Source organism: Crassostrea angulata, chromosome 3 (genome assembly GCF_025612915.1).
Source record: "Crassostrea angulata isolate pt1a10 chromosome 3, ASM2561291v2, whole genome shotgun sequence".
Lineage (NCBI taxonomy): Eukaryota > Metazoa > Mollusca > Bivalvia > Ostreida > Ostreidae > Magallana > Magallana angulata.
The window spans coordinates 37,382,988-37,395,611 of record NC_069113.1 but is presented as its reverse complement, the minus strand read 5'-3'; the positions used below and the strand labels follow the sequence as shown (position 1 = coordinate 37,395,611).

The following is a 12,624-nucleotide window of genomic DNA, read 5'->3' as shown; positions in this document are numbered from 1 at the left end:
ACATTCAAAATGTAAACGAAAGCTTTGTTTACATAGCAAAAAAATGCAAGCTCTGTAACTCACTTATAAGTCAACGAATGGCACTCAGTTTTAAATGACTATTAAAAATGCCTAAGTGAAGTATTGTAAACATTAAGATCAAGAAAATAATTTTTGACCAAAATGGTGACAATGCCCCTTTAATATATATAATTTAATGGTACATGTAAGTCAAGATTACTGAATTAACTTTATTAATTAATATTCTTACTGACCATTTTCATAGGTTTTTTGACAAAAAGAAAACAGCTGCCAAAAAAGAGCAGAAAACAATTGATGCTTCTGCAAAGGTTAGTCACATGTACTGGAATCATTTCTTTTGATTCGAGAATTTTTTCTGTTTTGATGGTTTGTATATGTATGCTTTGTATAGTTGTAATGGAAATGCTCTCGCTACATTTGTAGCATAAAAGCCCACCATCATCCACATTTTAAAATTACTCATCTCAGTTCTCAACTGAAATCCTTCACAGACAAGTGAATAAGTCCGAGGTAAAATCTCAGATTTGAGGCTTAGAATTAACATGAGGAAACTTGGTGTCGGCGAGGCCAAATTTTTATCAATGAATTTTTAATTCAATTCTACATTGTTTAAGAAACAAACAGCAATTTAAAAAGTTCACCGGTATATGAAGTTGGTTGGTCACGTGATCAAATCTTGTGATTTACCATATATTTACGTTTGAAAAAGACAAATGGTTCAGAACTGTTAAAAATACCAAGCAATAAATTTGTGTTATGATCCTTTTGACATCATGAAAAAGTTCATACAGAATTGATTGTTTTCGCTATTCTGTAGGTTCATACATGTATAAGGCAACATAATTGCAAATGTAAATATACATATATGATTAAACCTCACCTTACTGGAAATAGAAAAATACAATAATATGGCCATGTCCCAATCGCAAATTCTCCGGCCTTTCTGGCAGAGCTTGGAAAAAATACATCGAACGTAATACATAGGCGTCCATGACAACACCCCTTTTTATAAACCTTGATATAAATTTAACACATTTATCAATCCATTGAGATGTAAGCTAGACTTCATTAAAGTCAATGATATACCCTAAAGTATACCACAGAAGTGATATACAAGGCTATCTTGCCGATACTTATTTTATTTTAATGGAAAATATGACGGCATTGTATAAAATTCTTACATCCGGTAATGTTAGTACATTCAAGGTGTTTTTTCGAGCATACCAGAAAGGGCCATATTCATTAAGTCTCAATAATATGATCAGACACTTCTATTTATGGTACTTGTTGGGCAGGGGAGAGAAAATTGATTAAATGCATTTTAAAGTACTTTGATTACTCAGGCATTGAAGTCGGCAGAGAGAAAAACAAAGGAGACTTTGAAAGAAGTTGCAACAGCTGCCACGATAAATAAAGCAAGGAAGACTTACTGGTACATATTTTATCAGATGAACATTTGAACTTTTAACTGTTGGTATGTATAGTCAAATGATGCATAAAATCATATAGAAATACATGTATTCTAAAAACAGTGATGTTTTCTCCTTGCAGGTTTGAGAAGTTTCTGTGGTTTATAACGTCGGAGAACTACTTAGTCATCGGTGGGAGGGATCAACAACAGAACGAGATGATCGTTAAAAGATATCTTAGACCAGGTCTGTGTTTAATTTCTGTAAATGTTTACAAGTACAAAAAAGATGAAAATATATAGACAATTTGTGAATTTGAGAAAGAAAAATGTTACATCAAAGACCAGCTTTGTTTTACTTTGCCTTTAAGTTTATAATACACAATTTCGGTGGAGATACACATGTGGTTATGAAAGATAAATTGGACAATGATAAAATTGTAAATAAATTTTTATAAGGAAAATTTTATATTTAGTAAGGTCTGCACTACCTGTGGGAAAATATTCAGATTTAGAAGAAGGAAAATATTGGTACACAGTCTGATTTGATACATTGAAAATGTAATGCTGATCACTGTAAATATGTTACTTCATGTAACAAATATTGACAGACCTGCTATCTTTATTTAGTGTAAGTACCTTTGTTAATATTAGTAAGAAAAAATAATAAATCAGGGTTCAAAGTGGGCGAATATATCATACTGTGGTTTCACCAATTTTCGTTGAATACCGATTTTCGTGGATTTCGTTTTCAAGTTGATCCATGAAATTAAATGTTCATTGAAATGCAATTTCTATTAACATTCTGTATTGATGGGGTCATTGGCCACAAATTTACATATCCTCGAAACTGTGATTTTCACTTTATCCACGAAAATCGATACCCTTGAATATTAATGAAACCACAGTATTATATGGATGTTTCATTTCCTGATTTTGAATGAATGAAAAGTTGATTAAAACTATTTATTTCTGTAAATAGGAGACTTGTATGTTCATGCTGATCTTCATGGAGCCAGTAGTTGTGTCCTAAAAAATCCATCAGGTCTGTTTTTAACCATCATCGCTTTCCTGTTCTGATATAAGTCATTTTAAAGAAATGTATTTGTGAAATTACCTATGACAGAGACTATTTCTAAACATTAAGAAAAAGTTTTTTTGTTTTTTAATAAACAAGTTCATATATAGTTTTTTTTGCGCGTCAATTTTCACAATACTTGTACCTGCTGATCAATTTTAGGGTCATGAAGCTTTAGACTTACGGTATCAGGGACTAGCAGATACTTATTTGTCTGACAAGTTACTCTTTGCCATGTTTACTGCCCAGAGCATCACACACTTTCATTCAAGTTTCTTTCAATGTTCTTGATAAATCCATGTTCCTTAAGTTTATTGGGATTGTTTTAAGAGAAATTATGAAATATTTGTTGTGAAATAATTTACGATGCTAGGCAATCAAATACCAAATTTGATGAAACATTCAGAGGTTTATTCATGAAACCTTAATGATTTCACTTTTAAGCTTATATATTAAGAGATAATAATGTTGAATACCTCCAAGATTAGATTTTACAGTACTTGAAATTGACAGCCAAAATTTTGTTTTGCAAGATATTGCCAAGATTTGTAAAAGTTGCAGAGGTTCTTAGTTTACTAAGTTTATAGATGTACATGTACATTCAGGGTAGAGAGAATTAAACCATTTATCATTAATTTTGATGCAGGTGAGCCTGTTCCTCCAAAGAGTCTGAATGAAGCAGGCACTATGGCCATCTGTAACAGTGTAGCATGGGATGCTAAGGTGGTGACAAGTGCCTGGTGGGTCTATCATGATCAAGTGTCCAAAACAGCGCCCTCTGGAGAATACCTCACAACAGGAAGCTTCATGATCAGGGGTAGGTAACTTGTATCAGATTGTAGTCTATAACTGTGTTCTTGTGCTACTGGTATAAACATAAAAACAGCTGTTCTTTCAATTTAAATGGAGTCATTGCATAGAAGTTTTCATTGCCATGATGAATATCTCAATTTTTAACATATCTGGAAGTAGACACTCTTTCCAATCAAAGAAGTACATGTAGTAAAATCTTGTCATAGTTTATGGTACCATGTACTAGATTGGTTGAAGCTGGCACAACCAGTATTAAACATTTTTGGAATTTTAAATAAATTATACATGAATAAGTAAAGTTTTATATTACATGTAACATCATAGGGTACTTATTAGGGCCTTGCTCTGCTATTGACCTATAATGATCAATTTGTCTGTCCGTCCAAGATGACTTGTCTGAAGCATATCTTCTCACCCCTTTGCCGAATCTGGCTCATACTTTACCCACAGAGTGCCATTGGGTAAAGGGTGTGCAGTGACCTTGAACCAAGTTTCTAGGTAAAATGTTTAGGTCATAGCAGAGTTATGTGAAAAAGTCTTGTCTGGATCTTATAATTTTTGTGTTGGTCTAGTTCGGATTATAGATCACTCACAGAGTGTCTTTGGTCAAAGGGTGTGCAGTGATCTTAAATGAAGTTCTAAGTCTAGGGTCAAGGTCATATCAGACAGAGCAAAAAATCTTTGTTCATGGCATAAATACTCTTCCGGTAGAAAGAATAATCTTACCGTAACCAGGCTACGCTCAGCATGCTAAGGTCACAGTAAGAATTTGTCCCATATACATGCAATGTAGCAGCCGTGAAGCGGATCTGCTTCGCATAGGTTTTTAGTCTGTTAAAAATAATCTGCAGGGAAAAACATTTTTTTTTACATTACAAACCTTTTTGAACATGCACATGTAGTTAAGTCTACAAAATATCCATTTAATGAGTCCTACCAAGGCATTTTGTTAATATACATGTTTGAATTTGCCTGCCATTTTGTCGGAAATCGCACTCGGGATGTCTTGGATTTTATCATTAACATGGCAACCATAAACTGCGAATTTTCAAACGTGATGTTGAAAATGACATTGATTTCGTTGCAAAATCAGTTAATGTGTTAAAATGGGACTATAAAAGAGCAACAATATACGAGGTATTTAAGACCAATGGTATGAAAATTTAGGCAATAAGATACAGCACGATGTATTTTTTTATTTGCTACGAAGTGAGTTTATGGGACGAATTCTATCGTTAAATCTGTTATTTAATGATACAACATTCTATCTACTCTTCCCCTAGCCCTAGATTCTTTAAAATCCAGTGATTGTTGTCCATAAATTATTTCCTATTGGCTAAATTTTGCTGCTCAGATTAAACCAAAAGAATCATGTCAGTAGGTATAGGGTTTGCAATGAACTTGAATTGTAGTTTAATGCCAACTGGAAAATGTTTTCATTCTAATTCCATTATTTAAGAGAGCCCTTTGAGATGGCCACCATCTCAATGATGTCTGTATGTGCTTACCAGGGTAGTCAAAATTATCCTATAACAGTTACCAGGGTATTTGACTATTTGTTGTATAGATAGTGACTATAAATACCCTTTCTTATTTCCCACTCTCAAGTACCCAATAATACAGAAGGTTTCAACTTGCAAAACGTTAAATATGGTGGCTGGCGGTACTTATTTCATATTTGATTTATTCTAACACATTAAAAAAACAAGGTTTTTAACATATTTGTTAATTTTCTTTTAATTTAGAGTCCTACATAAGTGCATGTTGATAATAAATAAATAATTGTATTTAATCTTTATGAAAAAAATACCTGTCTGTATTTACCATTAATAGAAATTATAGAAAATAAAGTTTGAAAAGAAACTGTGTGCATACATGTAAAGTGGTGTATGTGGATGTGACATCTTACAGAACTGTACATTTATTATTAGGAAAAAAGAATTATCTTCCACCCACTCATCTGGTGTATGGATTCGGATTGCTCTTTAAGGTAAATATTATATGAAAATGAATGTCCTGATTCATAGGTCATCAAACCTTTACAAAAGGTAATCAAATCTAGGAAGACCTCTGGATGAACCTTTGTATAATTTATTTGTTGATAGCTGCCAACATGACATCTGTGAATTGTTTTTAAATTTAGGAATGAGGAATCATTCTTTGAGTATTATGAGGTAATCAAATGTGGTCTGGGGGTGATCAAAAATCAATGACAGCCTGAAGGTCTTTATGATTTTTGATCAATCCCAATCGTATGAGATCACCTTATGGATTTGAAAGAATGATTTATCTTGCATGCAAATTATTTAATGGATAAGGAATCATTCTTTGAATACATGTATTACGAGATGATCAAATACAGTCTGGGATGATCAAATTCAATAAAGCCCTTCAATGAGAGATTTGATCACCTCATGATATTTAGAGAATGATTCCTTATATTTATATAATTCAATTATTGTATGTTTAAGTATTATAATAGTCATTGATGAAATATATTGGAATATACGTTGCAAAATTGATTCTTTACAATTGTGATATCACATTAAAAGACACTGCAAAATGTAAATATTGGGAGTTCAATGTCAAACCTTATGCATGCATATACATATAATTGATATCTGTTGTTAAGCAAAACAAAAACAAACAAAAAACAGAAGATAATGATACTTGGTTTCTCTGATTTCATTATTACCCCAGTATATGTTTAACACCAATGTTTAGTTCACCTGATCTGAAAGCTGAAGTGAATTTTTCTGATCACAATTTGTCCCCCATCCTTCTGCCATATCTGCACGAAATTCTGATTTCATAATTTTCCTGGTATTATTTTGCTGCTTCTGATCTTAAAATTTTGGCCATAAAAACATGGCAAGTATTGTTTTGTTCCCTTTCATGGTTTTATGTATTATTGAAACTGAATTTTTCTGAATGTTCAAAAAATGATGACCAAAGACATTGATGAATTCATAGCAGTATAGAAAAGGTTTTCTCTTTGAAATGAGCATTTCATAACATATTATGTTTTATACCTTTTACTTATCATTCCTATGAATTTATTTTGAAAATTTATCAGTTGGAAGATGATAGCATAGAGAGACATAAGGGAGAAAGGAAAGTCCATGGAGTTGATGATGACACCATGTCAGTGACAGATTCTGTAGCAACAGAGAGTGACCTCACTGCTGACACAAACAGTGTTACCATAGACACCGACAGTGATAGTGACAGTGAAAATGACAGCAAAAGTGAAAACAATGAAGACAATGAGAGACTGCAAGAAAGTGACAGTGAGAACAATAAAAGTGAAAGTAAAAATGACAATGGTGATGGTGTTCAGGGGATAAATGCTGAGAAGACAGACGAGTCAGATCAAGAAGAAGTTTCTTTTCCAGACACATCAATATCATTACAGCATGTCAAGGGAGACAAGTATGTAACTTTAACTTGTAACATAGATTGCACTGTACATTTTCAAATAGAATTGAAGGATCCTCATTATAATTGGAGCCAAAAAATTTTGATTTCTTAGTTTTGTTGTTTTTGTTAGCAGTGCTTTATATATTAGGTGTATTCAATAATCAACTGAATTTGAGTGATTGTTGTTGAGTTATAAATGATATACAGTAAAACACGCTAATAACGAAGTCCTAGGGACGGACAAATTTACTTCGTTATGGCGTAATTCGTTATATCCGTCAAGTTTGCAACATGTAATAAAGTCATTGGGAATGAAATCACTTCGCTGTAAGCGTCAATTCATTATAAGCGTGTTCGCTATAACCGTATTTTACTGTACAGAGCTCAAGGTACTTTGTTATGTAAACAATTTTAGACAGGCCATGTTTTTGTTTACATATTCAGTGCTGCAGTAAGAAAAATACCAGGTATAAAAAACAAAATTGAATGTGACAAACACTAGATATTGTCTTAATAGTTGAGTTTGAATAACAACTAACAGTATTCCAGCAAATAGACAAACAGAACATTTACCAACATAATAATATTCAACCCACGTAAACCTAAAAAAACATGAAACAATCCATGTTTACCTAACACAGAATTTTGGGCGTTATATTTTTTATCTCACTTATAACTCAACAACTGGCATTCAAATACCAAAGCAAAGCAATGTAAACAAAAATAAATCTAACATTTTTCTCTTCAAATCATGACCATCCTCTTTCAATGATTTAAAATTGCAAAATGAAAATGCTAAATGGTGATATTTTAATGGGTACATTTAGTTTATGTGGTTTGTTTTTTTAGGTTTGAGCTACAGAGAGAAAGGAGCAGCACAAGTGGCAGTGTTGAAGAACCCCAAATAAAGGAGACAACAGCAGAACAAGATGGAAAGGTAACAATGCATTCAGAAACAATTTTGAAATATCAAAGTATGAAAAGGATCAGGTTTAAAATAAGAATTAAATCATGCAGCACATTTACTACTTTGTGGTTTAATTGAAATTTTAGACTGGAGGGAGAGGAGCCAAACTTTCTGCAAAACAAAGAAGGTAACTTTTTTTCAAGATTGAGTCTTGTATTCAAATTTTAATTAAGGTGGTATAGAACACTTCCATATTGTGACATACTTCCAATTGAAATAAACATTAAAATGAAGTATAATTTCATTAACTTTTCCTTTCCTGAAAGTTACCTAAATGTGTAGCACAATGGGTCAGAGCGACAACTACGAATCTGTATTAAAGTTTTGGATTTTTATAATTTTGCCTTAAGTTTACCAAAAATTTTAAAGCATATTTTTTGGTCAAGGACTGTAAAATTTGAAATTTTTCAATATTTGACCAAAAAAATATGCTTTAAAATGTTGGATGTATTTTGGAAGTATTTTAAATATATTGTACTATCCTCATTAATATCGAGACAGATGTACCATACCTTCTTAAGTTCTTCATTTTATTCATTGGGTAAAAAATAAAAGTTGGGGACCAATAATTATTGGAGGGGGGGGGGGGGAATCTTATTTTCTAAGGAGAACATTTATGATTTACCTATACAACACCTCACCCCCTCCCCTTTTTTTGAATAAATTATGTGCAGAAATAATACTTTTTTGTTTGAAATAATTTTTTACATAGAGAAATGAAAAAGGCTAAAAAATCACAAAACCAGCAAACAGACAGCAATGCAGATGAAGAAGACAGGGTGTCATGGTTACATCAAGATAAGGACAAACCACCAGTCAAGGACTCAAGGGAGAACCAGTCTAAACAGAAACCAAAGCAGGAGGATCCTGATGATGAAGAAAGTGTAGATAAACAGCCACAGATTCAGTTTAAGAGAGGACAGAGAGTAAGACCAGGCATTTTTATCTATATTACATGTATATAATATAGAAATAAATGAAAACCCTTGTAAAATAAAATTTTATGTAGAATTTGAGAAAGAAAATAGATTTTAAAAAAAGGAAGAAGAAAGAAAATAGTTTTAATAATTCAGAATATATTTTGTAATCATATACATTGTTGTCATGGATGATTTATATACAATGGAAATGGCGTATAAATTTTCGGGAAAAATTCAGGGCTTTCTGGTAATTTATTAAAAGGCTTTAAATTTTTTATATATACTGAGATTTCCCATCTGAATTTGATTTTAGAATAAATTAAAAAAGATAAAAGAAAAATATGGAGACCAAGATGAGGAAGAAAGACAACTGCGAATGGAAATCTTGGCTGTAAGAACGTGTTTAATCTTCTGTTTTATTTCATAATTTGCATGTTAAGATCTGAAATCACAATAGAACTGCATAATATAATCAGTGAAATATAAACCAAACAGAGTTAAATTTCTTTGTCTGTGGGAATACTATGTGCTTCAAATTCTTATGTTTTTTTTAAAATTTAATGACACAACGAAAGTAAAATGAACATGTGTATATAGATTTTTCTTCTGAAGTTAAAAAAAGGGTATATGTATGCATTTATCTTTTAAAATTTGCAATTATTAAAAAAACCACCCAAAACTGCAGTCAGCAGGTTCAAAGAAAGAGGAGAAGAAGAAGAAGAAGGGGAAGAAAGGACAGAGTCAGGGTCAGCAAAAGTCTGGGCGACCGGTCAGTGGTAAACAGCAATTACAGCAACAGGGGGGCACAGGCCAGGCCAAGTCAGTGGAGCTCATACTGAAGCCGACCGCAGAAATCATCATTGATGGTAAGAAATACTCATGTATAAACCTACTGCAGAAATCATCATTGGCGGTAAGAAATAAACATGTACATGTATAAACCTACCACAGAAATCATCTTTGGCGGTAAGAAATACTCCTGTATGAACCTACTGCAGGAAGCATCATTGGCAGTAAGAAATATACATGTACATGTATAAACCTACCGTAGAAATAATTATTGATGGTAAAAAAAACTTGTGTATAAACCCACTGCAGAAATCATCATTGCTGGTAAAAAAAATATAATATACATGTACAAACCTACTGCAGAAATCATCATTGAAAGTCAGAAATATACATGAAAAAAGATACTGTCCACATCATTATTGATGATAAGAAATTTACATGCATTAAGCTGCCAATAAAATCATCATTGATGGTATGAAATATACAAGTACATGTAATATACACTGCGGAAATCATCTTTGGTTGTAAGAAATATACATTATAGATGGTAAGAAATATATGAACACTTATAAACTGGCAGAAAATTACATTTTATTAAATAATGTGTTTCAAAATATGTTTTAGATTTTGTTTTTTATTTAACATCCCTTTGTCCATGGCATAGGGACATCCCAAAAGAGTGTGTCCTTTTATGAGTTTGAAGAACATGTGCATTGGGTAAACATAGTTCACGTTTGTTTTTAGTTCCTGATTTTTTTTCCATTGAAGATGCAGACATTGAAGAAAAAGAGAAAATACCTGTAGTTACAGTGAAGCAGGTATTTATTCATAAAGCAAACAAGTAAACTGTATCTGAGACCTCTTCATTGTCAATTTAGTATAAGTTGTTGATGTAAGTAGGGTATATGCATGCACTTAATTTATATTTATGTATAAATATTGTAAGACAAATGAATTCTATCAAATGATATGTCTATTGAAATGGTCTTAAAACAAATTTTGATTGGATGTATGTAAGGTTTTGTTTAAAATTATTTTTTAAGAGAACTTTTTTTCATTAATTAACACAGGAAGCCCAGAATGACTCTGATGATGAAAAACAGGAAGAGGATTTGAAACCAGATGTATGTCAAAGAAATTTTATTGTATTTTGATTTATTAAAAAAAAATACATTTTCAAGAAAAGGTTAAAATCCCTAATGTGAAAAAGGACATTCTTTAGCCCTTGTATTTAATGCCTAAAAATCTCAAAATTTTGTGTGGTATTTTGAAAACAAGTTGATTTGTGGGGTTTATATTTGATCAATAAGTAATAGATAATAAATGCATGACAAATCATCATTAGGCGTATGCCTCTGTATTGTTGGGGTACTTTTGCAGGACGTGATGATGCTGGACTCGCTGACGGGTTGCCCTGTGGCGGAGGATGAGTTACTGTACGCCATTCCTGTGTGTGCACCCTACAGCACCATGTTAAACTACAAGTCAGTACTCACTACATTGTTTTATTTTCATCACTTTCTCACTTATTGTAATGGGCTAGGGCCTTTCAAACATGGTCACACCCAAAATCGACATGTCCATTTGTATGATCATTGTAAATTAACCTTTCAACAAAAAAAAGAGTCATCGTGCAGTTTTAGAAGTTGTGTACCTACTAGAAGATTATATAGTATAATATGATACAGTTTTTTCCTTTATTTTTATTTCATGTTTTGTTTTCACAGGTTCAAAGTGAAACTTATGCCTGGTAGCACAAAACGAGGAAAAGGTAGGATCAATAATTCAATTTCACATACAGTTAAAGGTTTTTATAGAATAGGAAGCTTTACCTGTACATGTACATATTATTGTCTCTCATTTTAGCTGCCAAACTTGCTCTTAATATGTTTGCACATGAAAAGTCCACGACACCAAGGGAGCGTGACCTTGTACGCATTTTAAAGGTAAGTAACTGGTATTTAGGATCCTCTGAATGATACATCAAAAGCCATGTTAAACAGTTATTTACAAACAAGAAAAAGATCATGTTACAATGTGCAGTTAATTTGAAATTATCACACATTTTCTTGACCATCTTTTGACCTCATTTTCCGTTCTTTCCAAGGATGCTGATACAAGCCGTAACATACCGGGCAAAGTGAAAGTCTCTGCTCCTAATCTTCATAAGGCAAAGGGAAAATAAAAGGATTCCTTAGGAAAAACACTCTACTGAAATTTGTTTGAGTGGGGAAAAACAGAATTCATGTGTACATCTACTAGATTATCTGAAAACATGTGGACAAGATGAAACTGTTTACATATATTATTAAACTGGTAAAATAAGTCTTTGTCTTAATATTACAATGAACCTGTTATGATTGGTTTGCCTTTTATTTTAAAATAATTACATTGTCAAATGTTTTTATGATAACACTACAAATTGATTTTGTAACGAATAGTTAAATACAGTTCATCAATGACGCGGTTGGGTCAATGGGATGCGAGACGGGGTTTGCTTAAACATACAAAATGAAAATAACGAAAAAATGTAAATAGTTTAATTGAACAATTGCTGAAAATTATATAAATATAGGTAATAAGGAATTATTCTCTGAATATTATGAGGTGATCAAATACAGTCAGCTCGATGGACTCTATTGGATTCAATTTCCCCGAACTGCATTTGATTACCTCATAATCATCTTGCAATATGGCAATATTGGCCCCGCCCTAGAGCTTGATTCCTTGATACAGAGACAATGAATTTCACAATTCTGGTTGAGGGCTTCATAAACATTAAAACTATGTTCTTTTGTATTTAGTTTTTCTCATTGACATATATAATTGGAGTAGAGAAGAAGACTTTAAAATATTTAATACAGTTTCACTATATAGCCATATCCGCCCTGCCTAGGACTTGAACCCTTGATACAGGGGCTATGTATTTCAAAACTTTAGTAGACGGCTTAATGGACATCATAAATATGAAAACAAATTTTCAATGTCTGTGAAAGGGGAAAAGATTTTTGAAAATTCAGCCTTTTTTATTTCACCTAAGTGAACTACACTGGGCCAATTTCAACCAAACTTGGCACAAAATATCATTTGGTGAAGAGAATTCAAGTTTGTTCAAATGAAGGGCCACATCCTCTTTAAAGGGAAGATAATTTTAAAAAGAGTTATTAATAATTTGTTATTTTTCCAAAATTATCTCAAAAACCATCTG

General features: G+C 32.2%; 1 protein-coding gene across 2 annotated transcripts in view; it reads left to right on the top strand.

Moving 5' to 3' along the window:
- LOC128176536 (ribosome quality control complex subunit NEMF-like) overlaps nt 1–11,742 on the top strand; it is a 29,711-nt gene extending 17,969 nt beyond the window's left edge. Inside the window, exons 14-31 of one of the 2 annotated variants that reach the window (XM_052842945.1) lie at nt 266–329; nt 1,365–1,453; nt 1,573–1,676; nt 2,412–2,474; nt 3,154–3,324; nt 5,252–5,310; nt 6,397–6,752; nt 7,590–7,677; nt 7,794–7,834; nt 8,420–8,633; nt 8,941–9,018; nt 9,313–9,493; nt 10,185–10,234; nt 10,487–10,540; nt 10,797–10,900; nt 11,144–11,187; nt 11,283–11,362; nt 11,524–11,742. In XM_052842945.1, coding sequence (XP_052698905.1) covers nt 266–329; nt 1,365–1,453; nt 1,573–1,676; nt 2,412–2,474; nt 3,154–3,324; nt 5,252–5,310; nt 6,397–6,752; nt 7,590–7,677; nt 7,794–7,834; nt 8,420–8,633; nt 8,941–9,018; nt 9,313–9,493; nt 10,185–10,234; nt 10,487–10,540; nt 10,797–10,900; nt 11,144–11,187; nt 11,283–11,362; nt 11,524–11,601 — 1,918 coding nt within the window. In that variant the 3' untranslated portion in view covers nt 11,602–11,742. Of the gene's footprint in view, nt 1–265; nt 330–1,364; nt 1,454–1,572; nt 1,677–2,411; nt 2,475–3,153; nt 3,325–5,251; nt 5,311–6,396; nt 6,753–7,589; nt 7,678–7,793; nt 7,835–8,419; nt 8,634–8,940; nt 9,019–9,312; nt 9,494–10,160; nt 10,235–10,486; nt 10,541–10,796; nt 10,901–11,143; nt 11,188–11,282; nt 11,363–11,523 lie in introns of both variants that reach the window. The other variant, XM_052842944.1, reaches the window with a different exon arrangement.
- The last annotated feature ends 882 nt before the right edge of the window (nt 11,743–12,624 follow it).